Here is a 22,932-nt window from a genome sequence, read left to right on the forward strand (position 1 = left end):
CTGAGCGCCCCCGTTCAACTGCCACATAAATGTCCACTAGCTCAAGTAACGGTACAGGGCTGCTTACTTGTATGGACTTGCATGCATCCGAGGATCTGGGGGAGGCCAGCCACACTCGTCATGTTGCTATCTCGCAAAACTGTCGATTAGCGAGACAGATGGATAGCCAGTAATTAAGCCCCTAGCCGATGGTGAGAAATGCTCGAAACTTGGGAGGCTGCGTTGCGTTCGTGTCACAGCCATGCGTTCAGACGGTGTGGAACTAGCGGCTGCAGTAAGGCGGGCGGTTTTGTCTGCAAAAACTATGTCGCCCTCCGCGCCTCGAGACCACGCAAGGGCTGAATTATTGTTGGAAGAAGATGTTTCAAGTGGACGTGGGGAAGAGATTCGAAGCGAGATAACGAAATTTCTGGAATTAACCGTCCGATCCTAGGAGTACGACGAGTCCACTCCATACCACTGCAAATCAAATACCGTGGACACGTCTCTCTCCCTAGAGAAATGCTTCCTAGTACCATGCACATGCACGCTACCGTTCGTATGTTTTTGAGGTTTAAGCAGTCAAATGGCTGCTGCAGCATTTAATTAAATGTTAAATACACTGCAAGTCATAGAACTTGCACACGGCGGTCAGTTTGGTGTATAAACTTGTAAATACGTGTTTCTGATCATCTAACTTGTCCCGCTGTTCATATACGGTGCTTTCTACCGTATTCAATCGTATCATATGCACACATGGTGAGCCAACGTGGCAGGGGGCCATTGTTAGCGGTGGGTATAAATCTTCAAATAAAATGAAAAATGTTGAACCGGCAGTGGGAGTTGAGCAGAAGACCTGCTACGATCCACCTCGCTTCGGTAACCACTTGACCTATATATTGTTCACGCTTATGGAGCACAATTAGCTTTATATAAGACATACTTTACGAGTTAAAATAGAAACCAAAACGAGAAAAGGGGAAGGCACCGGTTCAAACCTATGACCACATAAGCTCGCCGCATGTGCGAGCACCAACCATCCGGCCACAATGAGTTAAAAAAAAATCAGCCACAATGATATTTAAATAGATAAACACAATTTATCTTATGTATTCTTCTTTCTTTTTTCTATTTAAGAAAATTACTTATATTCTAGAAAAATATTTTGGACAAATCAACTAGATTTTTATTTGAATTTGTGTAATTTTAAATTTAAAAATCTAGACAAAACCAAATATAGTGCAGAATGAGTGTACGTACTTTTTTTAGACAAATCAACTAAATTTTTTGTCTGAATTCAAATAATTTTAAATTTAAAATATAGACAAAAAATATAGTGCAGAATGAATGTACGTAAATTACTTTGGACAAATCAACGAAATTTTTGTTTGAATTAAAATAATTTTAAATTAAAAAATCTAGATAAAAGAAATTATAGGTCAGAATAAATGTACGCAATTATATTTGGACAAACAAACTAATTTTCTGATTGAGTTTGAATAATCTAGATAAAAGAAAATATAGTTCATGATGAATATACGTCAATTTCTTTCAGACAAATCAACAGAATTTATTTTAAATTCGAAAATATAGATAAAAAATTATAAGGAAAAAATAATGTACATATTTTTTGGAGAAATCAACAAAAAAATTGTTTGAATTAAAATAATTTAAAATTTAAAAATATGGATAAAAGTTAATATAGTGCACAATGAATATACACATTTCCTGAGGACAAATCAACAAAATTTTGTTTGAATTCGAATAATTTTAAAGTTGAAAATCTAGAGAAAAGGAAATATGGGTCAGAATGAATGTAAATATTCTTTTTTGGACAAATCATCTAATTTTTTTTAATTTGAATACTCTATATAAAAGAAATATAGTTCATAATGAATGTACGTAAATTTATTTCGAACAAATCAGTGGAAATTTTGTTTGGAGTCAAATAGTTTTAAATCGGAAAATCAAGATAAAATAAAATATAGGTCTGAATGAATTTACGCAATTTTTTTCTGGAGAATCAAATAATTTTTTGTTTGAATTCAAGTAATTTTAAATTTAAAAATATAGATAAAAGAAAATGTAGTGCAGAAGGAATGTATGTAATTTCTTCCGAACAAATCAGCCAAAGTTTTGTTTGAATCTGAATAATTTTAAATTTGAAAATCTAGAGAAAAGAAAATATATTCAAAATGAGTACTTTTATCCAAGAGGTGATACACCTTAGTAGTCCAAATGAAACAACAAGCACGATCAGTTGTGGTAGTTAGATCGCTAGCGCTATTACAACAGTTCGCTTTTTCGAACTCGCTCCGTCCCAATTTTTCTAGCCTAATATGTTTACAGCGAATACTGACGGGTGGGACCCAGCAGGCAACTATTGTTGGAGTGCTTTTGTACAAAGTAAAAAAAACGAGCGTGTTTCTGCAAAAAAAAAAACACGTACACTAACCACTGACAATGGGCCCTGGCCACAATAGCATGCCACGTAGGCAGCAAATACACCCACATACGGGAAATGTTACCGTATTTGCACGCCCGCGCAAGTTTGATGACCAGAAACACGTATTTTGCAAGTTTGTGCACCAAACTGACCGTCACGTGCAAGTTGTAAGACTTCTAGTGTATTTACCTCTTTAATTAATAAAGATGAACATTTGATTTAAAATGCTCATCTACTGTGCCAAATCTGATATTTTGGACCCCAACTACAAAACAATTAGTCAAAAATGCTCAGCTGCCACCCGCTGACCACCCTGTATCTGTCTGTGAAGTGAGGCGGGAGCCGACCATCCAACCGTGGCTGCATATATTTCAAACCGAATTTTAACAAATCAAATGATCTTCATCTAAACTGAAGCACATTCATTATATTTTTTTTGACATATTTCATTAAACAAAAGCGACCGGACCTAAACCTAGTCTAAACCTACGATGACGGTCGTCCTCCAATTAATTCCTTGTTGTTCACCTTCGGCGTTGATCGTGCCCATGGCCGGCGGCGCTGAGACTCATGAAGTGAAGGTGCGATCGCCAGTGAGGAAGAGTAGGACATGGGACACGGACCAGCCCACTCGGGACTTGAGGCCTTGCCGCCTCGCATGCACTACTCGTCAGAGTCTGCGACCTGTCCGCGCGACACCAGTGGGCATGAGGTCAACAATGGCCGTCGACGAGGCGGCGTCGTGGTCAAAGCGGCGCCAATGAAGTACAATTGGCGGCACGAACAACGCGCAACTGCCGTCTTTCTTGTACGCGATCGCGTGCGGCGGCAGTGCCTCCTCCCAGTCTGACTACGCCGCGAGCGTGTTGTAGCGGGCGCGAGCGCCCACGGCCTAGTACAACGCCAGCGTGGGCGACAAAGTTGGGGTTCTCCGCGAGTCGCGACCATGGCCGCTGCGGCCTCCTTATTCGCGAGCTTGCCGTAGATTTGGTCCTTCCCCAACCGGTGCTGCTCAATAGGGAGAGGTTGTAATGCTGCTCCTCCTGCGCCTGCCGAAACGTTGATACTAGCTGCGGCGCTGGCTACTCCCCCACCATGGCGGCGTTGAAGTGCACCTGCTCCATGGTCAAACCGGCATGGAACAACGCGGTCAGGACTGTCGACTTGTCGTCAAAGGCCACCTCCATCGTCTGGTTGTCTTCGGAGACCTCCAAGGAGCTGGCGAGAAGGCCGACCTCTATACGCCTCGCACGACGGCCTTGTAAGTCGGTGACAAGGGCGGCCAACTCATTCTTCTGCTCCGTCGAGAGGCAAGGTGGTAGAGCTCGCGGTCATGGTGAAAGTGGTGCACGAAGGAGGATGTGATGTGAAGAGGACGGTGGTGTGGTGCGGTTTGTGCCAGGCATGGGCTCGTTTAAATAGCGGGTGTCGGCCAAGGCAAGCGGTGGGGTGCCCATCTCGGAGCGGGTTTCTCGGCCGGCGTGCATGTTTAATGTTGGCAGGCAGATGAATAGGCTGCCCATTTGAATGTGGTACATATCCGTCCTGTCATGTCCACTAACGTTGCTCCGACATTGAACAGATGCAGTGATAGGGACGCGGCACGAATGACACTCTCGAAACAGCACGTCTGTTCAATGCTGGCACCAGTGAGAGGCTGCGTCTGCTTTAGGCGGACATGAATGCGGCGCCCGCGCTCTTGAACGGCATGAATGTTCGCCAACCACTTCCCGCAGGAGAGGGCGCATGCGCGAGAGAGGGTTTTGGGTGGGACATGGTTGTCGTACGTGTGCGTGGCAGTGTTCCGAACGCCCAGAAAGCCCCCTGGTTTACGGGAAAACGGACACCCGAACCCCTTCGCGGAATGATGGTACCACCTTGGACGGCTTGTAGCGTCCGGACAGCTCAGTCATGCGGGCTGTTTAAGGGACAACTTGGTCCACCACCACTATCGCTTCCCCCGTCGTTTCCGAAGGACGCCACTTGGCAAAGCCCACGAGACGGTTATGTCGGTCGGCTCTCATGCTGCGGTATGGAGTCCACGGGCATGGCGAGGCATGTCAGACAGAGTAGCGAGGTCTGTTGAGTGGCATCACAAGTCGAAGGGCAACGGCCGAGCGGTGTGAGTCAAGGCCCTTACTGGCACTCGCCACGGTGGTGGCGACTCCCCACCATACTCCATGCAGATGAGGTGAACGATGGTGGCCATTAACATTCCTCGGGGCTGATCAGAGGCAGTGGCCTCTGGCACATCTCACCAATGACATAGAGGAAGGTCGGCGGCGGCAAGGGATGGACAGTGGCCTTTTCCAGCGACACCCTAGCAAGAGGCTAGGTTAGGCCAACCCAAGACAAATTGGATGCAGTGGCATCTTGGGTGTTGCATGGATAGGGGGGATTTCCGATCTAGTAGCAGTGTAGCACGAGCGCCGACGCGCACAACACAGTAAAAAAGAACCATCTCCCTCCCCCTCTCGATCCTCTCTCCCGAGCGTAGATGTCGCCCCTCCAATCTTGTCGTCGCCGTTCCGAAGGAAACAAAGGTCATGCCGATCTAGGAACAACGCTCCATCATGCCATTCCGTCAAGCCATCAAGAGCAGCAATGGGGAACTTCGCTGCCGAACGCAGCGTGGGAAGGGGATCCCGTGGTCTCGCCATCATACATGGGGCTTGGCCGCTATCTGTACACTCGTACCACTTCGTATATCTCTTCACCTTATCGTGCATTGTTGATTTGTATCATGTGAAACTAATGCATCCCGGCAACATACGCTGGTGTGCACTGAGCCACATAGATCGGAATGACATATAAGTGAGGGGAATGATACTATCAAAACTAACTGACAAGATCCTCAGAGAGCCAATAAATCTGGCGCCACCTAACCGCACAAACCTTTCATCGTCGCCTAGTCGAGAACGTCCTCAAGGTAGAGTGAGGCCAGAGAAACCTTAATCCGGCACGCCGTGGCCACCAAAACCTTGTCGTTGCCGCCAAAAAAACAAAAACCTAATATAAAAAAAAAGAACTTACTACAACTTGAAAAACGAAAGATACGAGTTCCCACCCCTTTGGCAGCCGATGAACTGTTCGATGGGGGAGAGTAGGGAACCAAGGAGACGGCGTGGTGGCAAGGGTCAGGGAAAGCAACCCCTTGGAGTCCACGGTTCCCTTCTTGAAGGCGTCGTCGCGGCTCTCACCGCCCGTCGTGCGGCTCCGAGGGAAACTCCGATCCTCGGATCAAGCGATGGCGGCGCTCCGGTGTCGTATCCTTCCTGAAGGCACCGCCTTGGAGTCCACGGTTCGTTATATGCGGCTTCATCTCTTCGTGATAGTGTGCTAGGGGTGGTGTTGCTGAGCTCAGTGCTTTTGTATCCTGCCTTGGGTGTGTGTGGTGTTGGCGTGCATTTGTATTGGATGATGTGGATCTTTGCTTTATATATAAAGCGGGGCGAAAGCCTTTTTCGGTAAAGCAACCCCTCGTGACGAACCAGTTTTTCTTTTAGCGCTGCTATACGTACGATCAAACTTCATACGATTTTGCGTATAAGCAGACTGTTCTGGTGTAGTGGGCCCAAACATTGGAAACGGGCTTGTGTCTTGTAGTATAAAATTGTATAGGAAAAACATCGTACGCAAAGTAGTTTGTTTTTTTTACTTTCTTAGGAAAGTACCATTCGATTAGACAGATGGAGCTTAGCTCACGCTGTCAGTCTGACACAGGAGTGGAATAATCTCCGCATAAGCACGCTGCATGAGACCATAATCACGTTCTCAGCAGTCAAAATTTGTCAAAAACCAGCTAGCTTAGCTGACCTGTACCCATCCTGCCACGTGAGGCCAACACCAGGTACGACACCTTTGCAGGTTATTTTTCATTGTACGCACTCGCTTCGTACGTGGTGTACGCAATAACAAGCGGAGTATCAACCGCTATTCAAGGCGGTGTGTACGCTTTTGGAGCAGGTGGCTACGAAGGTTTTACCCAACATGGATGGCACCATAATCTCCGGCTCAGTCCATCATCTCTTTCGACATAGGCATAGTGTCGATCTATGAACTCTACCGTTGGCGAATTATCGGTCTTTTATCTTTCTGTTTATCAGACTACTGGTGTTTGGCTGTATGCATCCTAATTATGCAGAGGCCGGGTGATACTCTTAATGTTTTGTATCACTTTGAGACTAGCCACAGTGGGAGTAAATTCAGCAGTAATATCGAGTCCAACTCAGCAAATTTGCTTATGGGGCAATGAGTTAATGAGGGAAGAGATAGTTTGAATAACTTAGCTAGTTACTGCAACATCACATGTTCCCATGCAATATGAGTGTATAACCTAATAAATGAAGTTTTGCATGACACCACACTTATGTTACTACCCGCTATGAAGATAGTAACTTAGTCTAAGAATATGTGATTACTAGTGTATGTTACTACTAGTGTATGTTACTACTAGTATATGTTACTCTCCATTGAAGCTACATTTTGAGATAATAAAAGCTCCATTTATCGAAAAGGTACGACAACACCGTGGGCCCGTCAATACATGAGGCAGCACATGAACGAAGCACTGCAGAACCTTGTGCGAAACTACTACCTTCGCAGCGTATATAAACCACCAGGCCCGCCTCAGCCGTTCCTTGCAGCCGCCCGCCTACTCGATTATAGTTTCTCGAGATCTCTCCGGCGCCCGGCTAGCTGCTACGCAGTACCTACCTAGGCAGTGGCGGGCGTTGCCATGGCCATGGAGGAGCACAAGCCGCTGGCGGCCATGGTGGTGGTGCAGTGCATCTACGCGGCCATGGCGCTGTGGGCCAAGGCCATGTTCAGCCGCGGCATGAACCCCATGGTGTTCGTCGTCTACAGGCAGGCCATCGCCACCGCTGTCCTCGTCCCCATCACCTTGCTCGCCAACAGGTAAGACAAGATCGATCCCCCCCTCTCTCTCTCTCTCTCTCTCTCTCTCTCTCTCTCTCCTTCTCCCACTTCATAGACATCCGTTGGTGTAAATATATTGTCTTTTCTCCAGGAAGAGGCTGAAGGAGATTGTTTGCATCGGGACGACAGGCTTCGCGCTGGTGTTCTTGGCCTCTCTCGTCGGGTACGTCCATGCCTTCTCGCGGTCTTGCGAACGGTCACGTGCTGAGCTGAGCACCGAAGCGATCGAACAGTCTTGTTTACATTACTGATCATTTCTTCCTCAGAAAAAAACATTACTGATCATTTCATTTGGTGTGTATATCTGCAATGAATCAACAGGGCGACGGCGAATCAGTACATGTACTACCAAGGCATCTACCTGGGATCATCGTCCATGGCGACGGCCATGACGAACCTAATACCGGCGATCACCTTCGTGCTGGCGACGTCAGTAGGGTGAGTACCGTTCCTGGAACTACAAGCACTAAGCAGCCGGCATTGCACTTTTCATTCACATCGTGTGTTCACAGTTCCACATAATGCAAGTTTCATCATCTGTGGTCTAAAAAGGAAATCAGGCCATGAGCGCGTGCGCATCTTGTAGATCCCTCGCGTCACTGCTTAGTCAGCTGAAGGGTATCAGGCACGATAACTATGAATTAACTAATGGGGCACTTAGCTAGGGTCATCATATATGTACTTCTCAGTATGTATAGATCCACAGAATATCCTATTCCTATGGGACAATTAACTGTGAATAACAAGGCAACTTGTGCCCTCAACCACTAAGTAATCCAATTTTGTCAGCGTTCGAGCTTATAATGGTAAGTGCGGGAAGCGCACGCATGTCTGCGCTGTGTGGCTGATCGATGCTTGGAGCTTGCGCAGTATTCGTGCCTGCATGGTAGACGTAGACGTGAAATGTTATCTGGTGTGGGCGTGTGTGGCTTGAATACGTAACATGTGTGCGGTGTTCATCATCCTCTGTGTGTAGGTTACCTCCCAATAAGTTGTGGTGAACGACGATTCCCCGGGACTGTCGGCATCTTGTGCTCTTCCTGTTTCTGTCAGTTTTCCCACTGATCGTGCAGATCGAACATTCTCTGAAACAAATAAACACCTGGGTACAGAGGGCTAAATGCTTCGGGTCTAGCATGTTTCTTCTGTTCCAAAGTAGTACTAAACACTATATTACCTGTAAGGAAATTGCTAGTAACAAAAGTCATCTGCCCTAGACCCCTGGTTCATCAAGCACAGATCTGTGACAAGCAGTAGCAGTTCCACTTGGCTACTACAGATTGCAATAAAGGCTGTCCTTCTAGGACACCAGTACAGTAGTGCCGACTAGGTACTTGGGGGGCTACGTACGGGGCATCATTATTTGTGAAACCCTTGGGACAAAATGCAAATAACTGTTACTATGAGTGTTAGTGGGGCTGGGCATTCTAAATAAGTGGGCTTCTTGCTCTTTAGTGAAGTATTTACTGAAACGCTGAATTACAAAAGTGGAATTAGTTACTAATGAAATTACCGCCGGCTCATGAACGCAGTCTAGAAAGCGTGGAGATCAGGAAGCCGCGAAGCATGGCCAAGATATTCGGCACCGCCGTCTGCGTCGGAGGCGCCATGGTCATGACCTTCCTCAAGGGCCCCAAGCTGCTGCACGACTCGCTGGGCGTCGGCGGCGCCGGGCTGGACCTGGACGACCTGCTTCTTCTCAACTCGCCCGCGAGCCGGAACTGGGTGATGGGCGCGCTGTTCCTCGTCGGCAGCAGCTCCTGCTGGTCGCTCTGGCTCATCATACAGGTCGGTGTCAGTCAGTCAGCCAAGGAGATCTCCACGGAAGGGGAGCACAATATCCATCACGAGGACTTGAACCTTGTACTATTTCACAGGTTCCGATCTGCAAATCGTACGTGGATCCCCTGACGCTGTCGGCCTGGATGTGCTTCCTGTCCACGGCGCAGATGGCGTTGCTCAACTCCTTCGTGCTGCCGGACCTCGACGCCTGGAAGATCAACTCGCTCTTCGAGCTCATGGGCTGCATCTTCGCCGTAAGTTCATCGTCGTCCCATCCACTTTCAGTATTTCCCGGCCGTGTCGCCGCCGTTTCCGCGGACAAATATCTTGCTACGGAGTATATACAACTGTTGAACAATGTGGATTGTTGGGCATGCAGGGCGCGGTTGGGTCAGGCGTGACGTTCTACCTGCAGTCGTGGTGCATAACGGTGAGGGGCCCTCTCTACTCGGCCATGTTCAACCCCCTCTGCACCGTCGTCACCACCGTGCTCGCCACCGTCATCCTCCACGAACAGCCACACATCGGAAGGTGCGTCTTACTGTCTGCAACTTCAGCTGTTCGGTTTTGCTGATCCTGCCATTCTATTACTCCCTCCGTTCCGAATTACTTGTCGCAGGTGTGGATGTATCTAGATGTATTTTAGTTCTAGATACATCCATTTCTATGACGAGTAATTTAGAACGGAGGGAGTACTTCTCGGCTTACTTGAGAAAACCGGTTCTGCTTGTCCAGCTTGTTGGGTGCATTGGCCGTCGTCGCCGGGCTGTACATTGTGCTTTGGGGCAAAGCAGGGGACGCCAAGATCCGGCGGGCGGCGGAGCACGCCGAAGATCTGGAGAAGACATGGTCGGGCTCGCAGCTCCTCGACGCGGAAAGTACGATCACCGAGCCGCTCCTAGCGGACGACAACCAGATCGAGAAGTAGCCAGGGGCTCTACAATTTTGGAATGGCCAGTGATCTTTCCCAGCTCATGGTCCCATGTGTTTTTGTAGCTTCAGGGTTGTTTTTTGAGGGAGAGTACTAGTGTGCTGGTGGAGCATGTGGGCATGGGCATCATGTCGCCGCTGATGTACAAAATATAATGCCCGTGAATGTTGCTGTGTCCCACAAATTTAAGATGAGTCAGGGGGTGCTTACCAATTACGGCAACACTGTCTTCACAATTCGGTGGCTACAATCAATCGTACTTTCACCGTGTCATGGGTTTGATTTCCGCTTGATCACGCAGAAACTTGAGAGGCGAATCTGGCTTCTTGACCGACACTGACAGTGCGCACCTGCAGTCATTGTGCATTTCAGTGAGGACTAACGCCAGGCGGCGAGCTAACGGATGAAAATGAAAGGTGCTAAAGAAACAGGAAAAATAGTGCCGCCGACGACACGGTGCCAGCCAATTCAAGATAGGAGAGGAGAACTCGGGCACGAATGCCGCGGAAACCAATTGATTAGAGGGGAACATGAGTCACGGAATCGAAGAGAAGGACAAGACAACATGATCACTGTGCATACTTTAAGGCGAAAATTCCAAGCCTGGCGATTCACTCACGCATGCTCGCCGCATCACCACAGGCAGCCGGCAATTCTTTATCCCATCAACTGGTAAACTGGTCTGACTGCAAAGCCCGAACCATAAACAAAATTAGCACGCAAAACCTGGCTTGTCCGCCGCACATGGATGCTCCTACTTAGCCGGCGGCTGCCGAGAGCGCGGCGGATCTCTCGCGCGCGATGGCGATGGCGGGCGGCGGCTGGAGGGCGTGGGCGGAGCGGCACAAGCCGTGCGTGGCCATGGTGCTGGTGCAGCTCTTCTACTCGCTGGTGGACATGGCGCTCAAGACGGCCTACGGGCTGGGCATGCGCCCCATCGTCTTCGTCGCCTACCGCCAGGGCATCGCCGCCGCCGCGCTCCTCCTCGCCTCGCTCGCCGCCAGGGGGCTCACGCTGCGCCCCATGGCCGTCGGCCCCCGGGCCTTCGCCCTCCTCTTCCTCGCCTCCCTCGCCAGGTGCGCAACCACGTCGCTTCCATCTCTGATCCCGCCCGCATCCCTCGTGTTGCTGATAGAGTAGATACATGCCGGTCGATGTTGCAGCGCGACGGGGCAGTACTTCTACTTCATGGGGCTGCAGCTCGCGTCGCCGTCCATGGCCAGGGCCACCACCAACCTCGCCCCGGGCATCACCTTCGCCATCGCCGCCGTCATCGGGTACTCGCTCTGCTCCTCCTTCCCTTTCTCCGCCTCACGTCATGTGTCCGTCGCCGGTGCGTCAGACAGAGCCCGCTGGCCGTCCGATTTCCTTCTTTTTTGTCCCGCTTGTAGCTACTCATTTATTTTAGGCCCACCAGCAATGAGACATATGCCCATCAGGCCTGCCCATTGATGGTTTGGGCTTGTGGGTTTCGTATGGTCCACCACGACTCCTCCATTTCGATTTCGGCCCACTAGTGGAGTGACTCGAAACGCTTGACCGATCATCCCATTCCCACGCTTTTCGCAGGCTGGAGAAGGTGGACTTGAGGAGCTCAAGAAGCATCGCCAAGATCGTCGGCACCGTCGTCTGCCTTGCCGGAGCAATGCTCATGGCGTTCTTCAAGGGCCCAAAGCTTCTCGGCGCCCTCCTCCTGCCGGCGACCGATGACTGGGTGAAAGGCGGCATCTACCTCATGGGGAACGCCTTCTGTTTCTCCATATGGTACATCTTGCAGGCAAGCATTGCATTGCATGCACCTTGGCTTGAAAACATTTATCCCGTTTTTATTAGATTATGGACAACTAGAAAATAGGCCCGTGCGTTGCAACGGAAGGAAAATAATATCTCAGCATTCCCCATATCTCCGCACACACTCTTCCACGTCCTCTTTGTGAACACAACACCCGATCTATATTGTGGCTTAGCCTGCTTTCTGCCATCGTTGACCCGCGAGATCTTGATAGCGGTGGGGTTGGTCGGTGTGGTGGCGACCACCCAACTGATGCCCTTTTGTCCTCCGGGTCCACCTCCGTCTCGAAGTTGTGGTTGCATTCTCATTTGGTTGCTACACGGCGACCTTCGAGGCACGGTTGCTTCGACTATTCTCTCCTACGATGATATAACCGGAGGATTACTAATTGCAGCGCATAAATTTTGCTTCATTGGCATAATTAGCGCATAACCAGGCATGAATGTCCCTTCATTATCAGGGTTTATTCTCTTTGACTATTTTTGTGCTCATGTGCCCACATTTTTTATTAATTAGAGCAAAACCGGCATATTCTCTTTTATTAGCACATGCCCACAATTTTTTTAATTATAGGCTATAGCCAACCAGCATATTGTCTTTTATTGGCATGTGCAAGTTATCTCCGGCAATAATTTGTGGAGTACCACGTTCTGCACATGATTCTCGAGACAACTTCCTTATTGTCACACAACCTTCATATTTCCAGACAACTTAGGCACATACAAAACGGGTGTGATTTAGTATAAAATTTCAAGGTGAGACTGTTCCTATCATAATTGCAAGTTATCTGAGTTTTGGCTTTGTCCATCGACACAATATGGAAGGTTCATAGTTCAATCCCCTCGCGCCCTTAATATTTTGCTTCTTGTCAATGTGACAGAAAAAAGAAATTTGTGGTAGGCCCAGTTGGGGATAAGCAAAAAATGGGGAACTACGTGTGGAATGGACGGAACAAAATCTATACGTATTTTTTTGCTTTTCACGGGGCAGCTGTGTGGGAGCTACTATATGACGCTAGTTGCACCAAATAGCGCGTGGAACGCACAACCAATCCTGTCTGGGCCAGCTACTGGCACGCACCAAAATGACCTGTGTTTGCAAGGCACGACTAATAATCCAGAAAAATGTCAGGTTGAACGATCGAAAAGATGACCTTAAAGACTCGACCACGTGCTGCTAGCCATGGCAACAAACACCTACAGCTAACGAATGGCCAACGCGAATATTTAAGAACATACTACAACATCAGATTTATTTATTTTTGTTTTTTTTAATATGAATTGCCGAATATTCTTGGAAAATTGGACATTTTTTGAAATTATGAACAGTGTTTTTAATATTCCATCCAATTTGAAAAAAAGCATGAACAAAATCTGAAACCGCATCATTTTCTGAAGACATGAACCTTTTATGAAAACACAAACGGTTATTGAAGTTGTGACCGACTTTTAAAAATGGAACATGTTTTGAACATTCCGAACAATTTAATAAAATTCATTTTTAAACACGGACATTATTTTGAATTTGTGAACATTTTACTAAAACAAGAATATTTTTTGAATTTGAAATATTTTTAAAATGCATTTTTTCCAAAAATACCAATATTTTTTTTTGAATATGTCCTTAATTTCGGAAAAAATGGGAATGAGAATTTGTTCCAAACATTTTAGGAAACGGGAACACAATATTGTAATTCTGAACATTTTTCAAAAATTTGAAAATAAAACAAAATTCTGAACTTTTTACTCCCAGTGCAGCAGATAGTTAAAATAAATAAATGGAAGGAAACACGAAATGGGCCGGCACGGTTTTGTGCGCCCCGTGCGAAGGTCGAACTATCTGCCGCACTGGGCGTCAAATAGTGTCTTCGCAGCTTCCTGAGCAGGCAAATAAGTGGGCTGGCTATGCTGGGCCACAGCGTGTGCGGCCCAAATACGAAAAATCTGGATTGCTAAAATAAAAAACAGGCGGACGCACAAATATTTAGTACCACCTCGGATAGAACAATAAATTTCGACGGTGAACGGATGAAAAAATTGGAGAAACGCACCTTGCTTTATTAGTAGGTATAGAAATGTGTATGTTCTGTGCGATTGATTGGTTTCTGAATGATAATGATTTGCGGTCATTTTCAGGTACCGGTCTGTAAATCCTATCTCGATCCACTATCCTTGGCAACCTGGATGTGCTTCCTAGCGACCTTGCAATGCGCGGTGATGGCCTTCTTCCTAGAAGCCAACTACATGGAGATCTGGAAGCTTGCTTCTATTTGGGAGCTCCCCTGCATCTTATACGGAGTAAGTTTTGGTCCATTTAAATGCACGCATGGCATCAGAGCAATCCACATGTTATTCTGAACTGCGTTGAATGTTGATATATAACGAGTTTGGCCACTCAACAACACTGAACAATTTTTGCAGGGCGTTTTCGCATCGGGCGCAAACTTTTTCATGCAATCTTGGTGCATATCAGTGAAAGGCCCACTTTACAGCGCAATTTTTACACCGCTGAGCGCGGTCATCACAACAATATTATCTACGCTCGTCCTTCACGAGGAACTGCATATTGGGAGGTATGTCGACTGAACTTCCTATTCTGCTCAGTGCATAATCACTGCTACCGTGGATGATGTTTACGATGAAACTGTCTGTGTGCAGCGTGTTGGGTGCTATTGTGATCATCCTAGGCCTGTATGTCGTGCTGTGGGGTAAAGCTGATGACGCAAGCAGTGAGGGGCTGGCCATCCGTTCTGATGATTCTGAAAGCATTTTAGAGCAAGATTGCATGGGTGTGAAAGTAGAAAGTGGGACCAATCTTTCAGAACCATTGTTATTATCTGAAAACGCGGACGCTGATGCTTCGAGATGCCAATGATATTGCAGTTTTTCGAATCAGCTTCTAGCCTTTGAGTATTAATGATCCCCTTTTCTGATACTTCTTCCACTGCTTGCTTGTTGCCAAAATATGTGTATATATTTTTCATTTGATAGTCCTTGGCCAATGGCCATGCTAAAATTATCAAACACAGTCTGAACACAAATGCTTAATGTGCCGAGCATATATTTGACCCAGACAGTCAGGAACCTATCGCTGTCTGGCATTATTAGGATTAATCAGGGAACATGGGAGATATTGGAAGATGCCAATTGGCAAGGACCGAGACGTATGTTAAGAATGACTACTAGTCTGACTAGAGAGTAGAGAGTCACACAGAAGGGACGACAAGAAGGCGATGCCTGGCTACAACTATTCTTGCAAGTGAAAGTGAAACGGGGAGGATATCTCTTCCTTTGTTTCCTTGCGACAATATTACCTAAGCTCTTCCTTCATGAAGAACTCCATACTGGGAGGTACGCACTAACTTTATTCCTCATTAGGTCCACTGAATTCTTCTGTGTTCAGTGGATAATAACTCTTTGCTGTGGCTGATGTTTACAGTGACTTTTTTTCTTTCACGCAGCGTATTAGGCGCTGTCACCATCGGCCTCTATGTAGTCCTGTGGGGTACAGAAGATGATGGAGAGAGTGAGAGCATGGTAGAACAAGATAACATCGTTGTAAAAGTAGAGAGTGAGAGCCATTGTTATCTGAAAACGCGCACGCTGATACTACTTCGACATGTCAATGACATTGCACTACTCTAAAAATCAGCCTTTGGCCTTTGAACTGATAATCAGCTGTCTCCCATACTTCCTTGGACTGTCTGTCAGCCAGCAAAACAAAATTGTTCGTGACTTTGTAGCCATGCATGCTAAAATTATCAGACACGGAGTCTGGCAGCCTGCTGAACGCATATGATCCGCAGAGCAGATTTGACCCAGGCAGCCACGAACACATCGCTGTCCGTCATTACTGGGATGACTGAGCCAACATGGAAGATATGTTAGCTATTAAGACAGTGAGGCCTATGTTCAGAAGGGCTACTGGTCCAACATGAAAGAGTCGCGCAGAAACGACATCAAGAAGGCGGTGCGATGCCTAGCTACAACTGCTGTTTGCAAACGAAAGTGAAACGAGGAGGATACCTTCTTGGTTGTGGTGGGCTGGACTTGCCTCTCTCATGAACCATGATCCAACACATCTGTCTTCATAGCTTGCCTTTCTAGTAATGCTTCGGTGGGAAGGATGGCACAAATAGTCGAGAAGATTGAGAGCATGCCTGCGCGTCTGTCTGCCACCTTGTATGCATATGGGGCGGTAATTAGGTGAACAACTTCAGGCAGTTTCTCCTTTACTGATAATGAACAAAATGTGGGTGACACGCCGGAGAACCAAGAAAGTGAAGGTGACACAGACCGATGTGCCCATCGCGCTTAAAAGCCATCTTGGAAAAATACAGCCTTAGATAAGGTCCAAGTTTAAAAATCAAATGGATTATGCAGCACGCTGCTGTCAAAACACTGAATGAGCAATGCATCAACCATTTAAAACACTTGATGTTCAGATGGGCAGTTTTATGCCCCCTGGTGACTTTTCAATAAAAAAACACTTGATGTCAAAATGAATGCTACTACTTCACGAGCGAATTTCTAGAATAAACTTGTGACTTTGTGAGTCAAGAAACAATCAAAGGTGCAGATCAATTGAAAAAGATGGACAGAAGTAGATATAATATGAAATAAATAACTCCAGAATAATCTGTTACATATATAATGGTCTGCGATAATAAATATCAAAGAACAGAAAATATATATACACATCCCTCCTCATGACCACGGAGTAAAACCTAACTAGTAGGTGATCAGAGCACATCTCGCCTGTACAAAGCTAGATCAGGCCATCCTAAGAGAAACACGACGACGAAGATGCATGACACGACGAGACGATCGCATCCATCCAATCCAAGCAATAAATAACCGAGCCAAGCGCGCGATCAAGCGTACGCGCCCTGCTGCTTGTACCCGCCGCCGTTGCGGTGGTCGCGGCGGTTGTTCCTGAAGGCGCAGCAGCCGACGGAGTAGACGATGACGATGAAGACGAGGAAGACGATGTTGATGATGGCGGAGCGCTTCCAGTTGCGCTTGAGCGTGGCCACCACGCCGGCCTTGCACGACTGGCAGCCGTAGCAGAGCGCCCCGTCGTCGTTGGACCACGCACCGCAGTCGGGCTCCGTCGACTTGGCCGGGCCGCTCCACTGCGTGCCGTTGACGTAGGTGAAGCCGCAGCTGATCGGAGGCTTGCAGCAGCCGGACTGCGGGCAGGGAAAGATGAAATGGTCAGTCAGCCGCCATCGCAAATAGAATAGTCGAGTAAATTATTTCTTTTCTGACCCTCGTTTTTATTTTTATAGATAGAAAGAGATAATTTGGTCACGTAGCAGTTGAATTGTGCGACCTAATAATAGGAAAGTTTGGTAAAATGGCACCCAAGCGTTGAGATGGAGGTGCCACTGCCACACTCGTGGTCTGGTTCCACGTTGCAACGGTCAGAACGTTTGGAAAGAATTTAATGCAAAGCCGGCCTGAGGGTTGCTTTGGGTCGAAGAAAAATCACTAAAAATCAGGAGCAATCCGTTGACAATCGGGGGGATCATATCAAACATTGCTGCTATTCAAAACGTTCTTCTGCACTTGATGATTTCTTTACTTTTTAACCACGCATGCAACTATCATGCGGAAATGGTAATGAAGTTGGGACTAGTTGATTATTGTCTGCGCTCGTGAGCAAGTGGAGCAATTTGATTGACCCTCTCTACATGATGCTGACCTCTGGCACAACCGTACACGTAAACATCACACCAGATCAAGTTGTGCTACTACAATTTCTCAAGCTGCAATTTGTTGACTTTGGGCATGAGGTACTACTGCCTTATCCTCCTCCCTAGTCAGAAATATCTCGGCGAGCACATACGCAGACACGTGAAAAAGAAGTCATTTTCCATACTGATTCAAAGTTCAAACACAGGTTGGAAAAACTAACTAGTTTAACCAAATTCATCTCGGATGATCAAATATATTTTAGCGTGGATTTGTTATTGTCAGGCATGAAATGAAATGAATTACCTGGATGGGGGAGAGATCGGAGGACATGAACTGTTGGACCGTGTCCCTCCTGTCCTCGAGCGACTTGCAGACCTTGGCGTCCTGGAGGCACCCCCTGATCCTGTTCCAGTTCCTGTCGTTCTCCACCCGCCTCTGCAGCCAGGTGGAGTAGTCCCCGAGCCGGTACTCCTTGAACCCGCGGCCGGAGACGGCCTCGCCGGTGCCCTTGTGCGTGACGACGAAGGCGAAGACGGTGATGCCGAGGAGGACGACGATGAGCAGGAACATGGCGACGAGGTAGAACCAGAGGAGGCATGTCACGCGGCAGCAGGCGCCGACAAGCCCCGCGATGGAGACGAGCATGAGGAAGACCCCCAGGACGATGACCGGCGCCGCCAGGTACCGCTCGCACTCGGTGCCGTCGGCGCGCGCGCGCAGCCAGATGCCCCCCGCCAGGATCGGCACCGAGAGGAGGAAGGTGATGGCGTTCAGGATCCCGATCATGGTGTTGCTCAGCCGCACCATCTTGGCCGGGCGCCGGCGTCGGCGTGCGGTTTCTTGGACGGGGGCGGGTGGCGGTTGGCGGTTGGCGCGGCGGTTTTCGAAAGGTTTTTGGGGAAGGGGGCGTGGCGCACGGTGTGGTCTGGGAATTGTGTGACGATGTGGGATGGTGGTGGGCGCGTATTTGTAGAGGGGGTGTGTGCGCGTGGATTGGATTGGGCCGGGTTGGGGTGGGCGGGAGGAAAGTTCTTGGGCTTTTCCTTTTTCGTGTGTGAGCGGAAAGGGGCGTGGCGGTTGCTGATGGATGGATCGTTCGCTGGGCACGGAAACTATTGACCGCGACTCTCGCACTCCAGGGGTCTGCACACGCACACGCAAGCGTATTGACCGGGGAACGCCTGGCTCGTGTCAGGGTCTCGACGAAGGGTTCAAAAATCAAAAGGTTGTGGGCTTGTGGCCATCAGGGGACGCTACTGTTCTTGAGATCACGCGTTTCCGGCCGCTCGCCGATCAGCGGAGGACCCCGAGACTTGGTGACGACAACGAAGTGTGTGTGAGCCGTGCACCGAGCGCTGAAGAAAAGTATGGCACACCCCTAGACGCACCACGTATGAGTCGGTGCTAAAATTACCGTCGCACGCACGTCAGTCCACCAAGAAGTATTTTTCTCGTTTCACATTTTGTACACCGGAGAGATCTACTACTACTACAGACGACTGCATTCTGCGTCAATTCTAGTACCAGTACGAGAGCAAAACCCGACGGGTATCACATCGGTCGAAAAAAGGTACCGCGGCGCGCGCTGCTGCACGAAGCGGATGGCGGGTTTGACTTGTCTGCGCCTTGCCGCGTCCAAGGTGGCACGAGGTTCCAGTGCGCGTGTGGGAAGTGGCGTTTGGTAGCACTACTACGATTTCTCATTTCCCTCTGGCTGGCTAGCTATCTGCTTTCCGGCGGCTGGTTTGGTTTCGTCAACAAGGCACGCACGAGGGCTGCTTCTAAACCAAGCAGCGATAATAAATGGGGATCCATCCTACGCGGCGTGTCCTGACTCGTTTGTTAGCAATTGCGTTTGCCTCTTTCGTAAGCTAGGGACGCCACGCAAACGACGCTACCGTGCTGCTAGTATCGTTGCACCCAAACACACAAGAGCTCTCCCCTAGTCCACGTTCCATCATGTGAAATCGCGTCTAGTCTCGCGGGGCACCAATCATGCATCAAGGACCACATGTCGTCTACTTCAAAATGGTTTTTTTTTAATAACGACAACAAACAGTAGAAAAATATATCTTTTCAAAAAGGGCGACGCTAGCCGCGGGCGGACCGACCCAATTTTCGGCTGGTCTCCTAGCAGCCGCATGATTTAGTTGGTATCAACCATACAATTAGCCCTTGATTGAGTCAACGGACACGGCCCCTGTTATTCCATCAGCTCTTGGACGTTCACGGCACCTGCTCCTGCCCACGCCTATCAATGGCAGAGTCCCGGCTTTGGGGGTCGCTCAGGACCTTGTCTTCGGCCAGGTGGGCCCGGCCAAGGACTCCCATGTCGGTTCACTAGTGGGCCGCGTCAAGGCGGCGCCCACATCGTATAAGAGAAAGGCTCCCGAAGATTTGAAGTACACCCCAAGATAGTAGGAATCGTCTACAACATGTTTTTTCTTGTACGTAACCGACTAGGATGTAACTCTAGACACCCCCTGATACCTATATATACCGAGGCGTGGGGCTCGTAGACGACACACAACAATCTTGTGGTACATCACCTGTATTTCGTTCAACTGAGGAGCGTCGCGTATGGTGACCCGATTTGCCATTGATACGCCTCTGTTGCGTTCCGTCGCCCAAAGGGCATGTCAGGGGAGTGAGATTGGCCGTGAGAGGCTGACCAGGTGGGAGGGCAGCCCTTGACCAGGCTCCCTATGTTTGCACTGATGATGTTCGGAGTACGTTCCAAAAAGTCGATAAGATAGTGCCCGAGTGTTGTATTGGTTTTTTTTTGTCCAACATGTCACGGAGGAATCGATCTCTTCAGGCATGACCTGATTACGTCTGTGACACAAGGGTATCAGGAGTTACACACATTTTATACCAGGACAGGGATTGACACCATGTCCAAGCTTCTAACATATCGAATTGAGTCGACAAGAGGTATTCTGGATGGCTCTTTGCCCAAAGCATGACGCTTGGGTTCCGAGGTATGGCTTAACGCTGGTTCGTCTAGGCTTAGGAAGGGTACGATGTTAGGTATGTGCTCCGCTGACTCCCCTGTGTTTTGTGGCACATATGATTTGCACCGAGAAAAGGTATCCCCATTCTCACGTCGGAGATCGGGGAACGCTCCTCCCTATTTGGGCTCTAGGTCAGATCCTATTGAGGTGTCCCGGTTAGGGGGTCACTCACCACGTCGACTTTCGGCCAGGTGGGCCTGGCCGAGGACCCCATATGTCGATTCACCAGCGGGCCACGTCAAGGCAACCCATAGCAAATAAGAGTAAGGCTTCCGAAGATGACGTACTCCAAGCCAATATAAATCGTCTACAACACATTCCTCGTGTACGCAACAAACTAGGATGTAACCCTAGACCTACATAAACGGAGCGGTGGGGCTCGTCGACGACACACATTGATCTCGCGGTTGACCACATGTACCTTTACTCCATTTCAAAGCAATACAAACATAAGCAGGACATAGGTTTTATCTCTTAGGAGAGCCGAAACCTGGGTAAAACCCGTGCCCCGGTAGTTCGGGACCCCATACCCGAGATCTACCAGATCTGACTCCGCTACCCACCATCTCCAGTGCATGCTTCTCCTTCAGCGCCGGTGGACTCGCCAGCGGCAGCTCAACGACCCCCTCCCCCCCGGTCGCCGGTTGCAGCAAAAAACATTACGTGGTTCCAGCAAAAAATGTCATGTTTCCAGCAAAAGCAAAAAACATAGTTCCGCAAACACAATGGCATTGGACAAACCAAAAACACATAGAAATGCATGGTTCCAGCAAAAAAATACTCGTGGGTTCCAGCCAAGACGGTGGCTCACCATCACCAGATTGCAGAAAAAATATGGCCGGTCCCAGCAAAAAAAAGCATGGTTCCAGCAAAAATTGGCTCACCATCGCCGGACGTAGCGAAGTTCTCACCGGTGCCAAGAAAACAACTCGCCGGTTGTAGCTCGATGCTTTGCCAATTCCAACATTCGTGATAGCCAGTTCCAGCGACCTTTCGTCTAGTTGCAGCTTCTCCCTCGGCGGCCGCAGCACCGAGCGTTGTCGATCCGAGCCTAATTGCAGCTCCTCCCTGGCGGTTCCAGCACCAGCGCGATGACTGGTTCCAGCATCAACGATAGCTGGTTCTAGCACTACACGGTGCCCGGTTCCAGCACTGGTAGCACGTGGTTGCTCCTGGTCACCACCGTCACACCAAAATGTCGGCGCTACCCACAACGTCTCGCGGTGCTCTTGGGCAGACATCGTGCTGCTGCCTGTCACCTCTAGCAGCAAATCCCCGCATCCCATGCTAACAAGATCACAATCTCCACGGGTCGCATGTAACAACCTAAGACCAATTCTCTATATTATTTTCTTATTTTTTAAATATGTGTTTTATTTTTATTTTCTGCATTATCATTTCATCATGTCATTAAATATTTTACACCTATTTAAAATTATGAAATTTTTAGAAAAAAACATTTGAGCCTCGCCTCTATTTTTATTTAATGCTTTTCCAATTTCACTTGCAACTTTTCAAAAATTGTATTCCATTTCTACTTCAATCTTGGCCTCCAAAGTTTGCCCAAAAATTTATTTATCACTTTCCCAGGCTCCACCAAAAATACCATGATTTTTTGACACATCTAAATTGTACCTCTAGTTCAAATCCATTGAATTAAATTGAAATGAATTTGAATTCAAGTTCATCCAAAATTGTTGTAAACACCTCCATAGGTTCAGAAATATATCAGAAAGCCTTCTCAGTAAGTTTCACCCTTTTTTTCAAAAAGTTATAGCTATTTTGTTTTCCTTGCCTTTGTTCTTTTCAATTTCTATATTTTTTTTCGAAAAGGGGGGACTCCCCGGCCTCTGCATCAGAACGATGCATACGGCCACAATTATAAATAAAATAGGTTCAACAAGGTCTTAAAATCTGGAAACAAAATAAAGGCTAGCTCACAGAGAGCCTCAACGCCAAAGATAAAAAAGCCATGGAGCCACAACCGGCTGGCAAAACAAAGATAGGAGAACTAATCGCCTATCCTATTACATGACCGCCATCCAAACCGGTTGAAGATATCCCGCGCTACTATCTCCCACCGGACAGATCCAGTAACCAAACGCTCCCTGGCTTCCGTCGGAGTGAGTAAGGACCACATACGGATCAGCGCCGTAGCTCGGAATAAAACCTGCAAAAAATGAATAGTTTTGTTCTGTTAAAAGCCAAATCATTTCTGCAGTTCCAAATTGCCCATAACAACGCACATACTCCTACACGAATGTGTCTAGCTGTATCGGACTCTATCCCATCAAGCCACGTTCCAAATAACGTACCGACCGAATTCGGAGGAGTAATGTTAAAGGCAATTT

General features: G+C 48.1%; 3 protein-coding genes across 3 annotated transcripts; 2 read left to right on the plus strand and 1 right to left on the minus strand.

Annotated features, from left to right (window-relative positions):
* Nucleotides 1–7,051: 7,051 nt before the first annotated feature.
* LOC123121594 (WAT1-related protein At4g30420) lies at nucleotides 7,052–10,349 on the plus strand. The gene is made up of 7 exons (XM_044541612.1): nucleotides 7,052–7,342; nucleotides 7,455–7,526; nucleotides 7,685–7,801; nucleotides 8,896–9,151; nucleotides 9,241–9,399; nucleotides 9,525–9,676; nucleotides 9,881–10,349. Exons 1-7 carry the CDS (start codon nucleotides 7,164–7,166, stop codon nucleotides 10,071–10,073), a joined length of 1,128 nt encoding a protein of 375 aa, XP_044397547.1. The 5' UTR covers nucleotides 7,052–7,163; the 3' UTR covers nucleotides 10,074–10,349.
* A 179-nt stretch (nucleotides 10,350–10,528) lies between these two features.
* On the plus strand, nucleotides 10,529–14,886 carry LOC123121593 (WAT1-related protein At4g28040). The gene is made up of 6 exons (XM_044541611.1): nucleotides 10,529–11,152; nucleotides 11,240–11,353; nucleotides 11,646–11,853; nucleotides 14,004–14,165; nucleotides 14,289–14,440; nucleotides 14,526–14,886. Exons 1-6 carry the CDS (start codon nucleotides 10,878–10,880, stop codon nucleotides 14,740–14,742), a joined length of 1,128 nt encoding a protein of 375 aa, XP_044397546.1. The 5' UTR covers nucleotides 10,529–10,877; the 3' UTR covers nucleotides 14,743–14,886.
* Nucleotides 14,887–16,471: 1,585 nt separating this feature from the next.
* On the minus strand, nucleotides 16,472–18,512 carry LOC123121595 (tetraspanin-8). The gene is made up of 2 exons (XM_044541613.1): nucleotides 17,871–18,512; nucleotides 16,472–17,059 (listed from the first exon to the last, which is right to left on the minus strand). Exons 1-2 carry the CDS (start codon nucleotides 18,372–18,374, stop codon nucleotides 16,742–16,744), a joined length of 822 nt encoding a protein of 273 aa, XP_044397548.1. The 5' UTR covers nucleotides 18,375–18,512; the 3' UTR covers nucleotides 16,472–16,741.
* Between the last annotated feature and the right edge of the window lie 4,420 nt (nucleotides 18,513–22,932).

Source organism: Triticum aestivum, chromosome 5D (assembly GCF_018294505.1).
Source record: "Triticum aestivum cultivar Chinese Spring chromosome 5D, IWGSC CS RefSeq v2.1, whole genome shotgun sequence".
Taxonomy (NCBI): Eukaryota; Viridiplantae; Streptophyta; class Magnoliopsida; order Poales; family Poaceae; genus Triticum; species Triticum aestivum.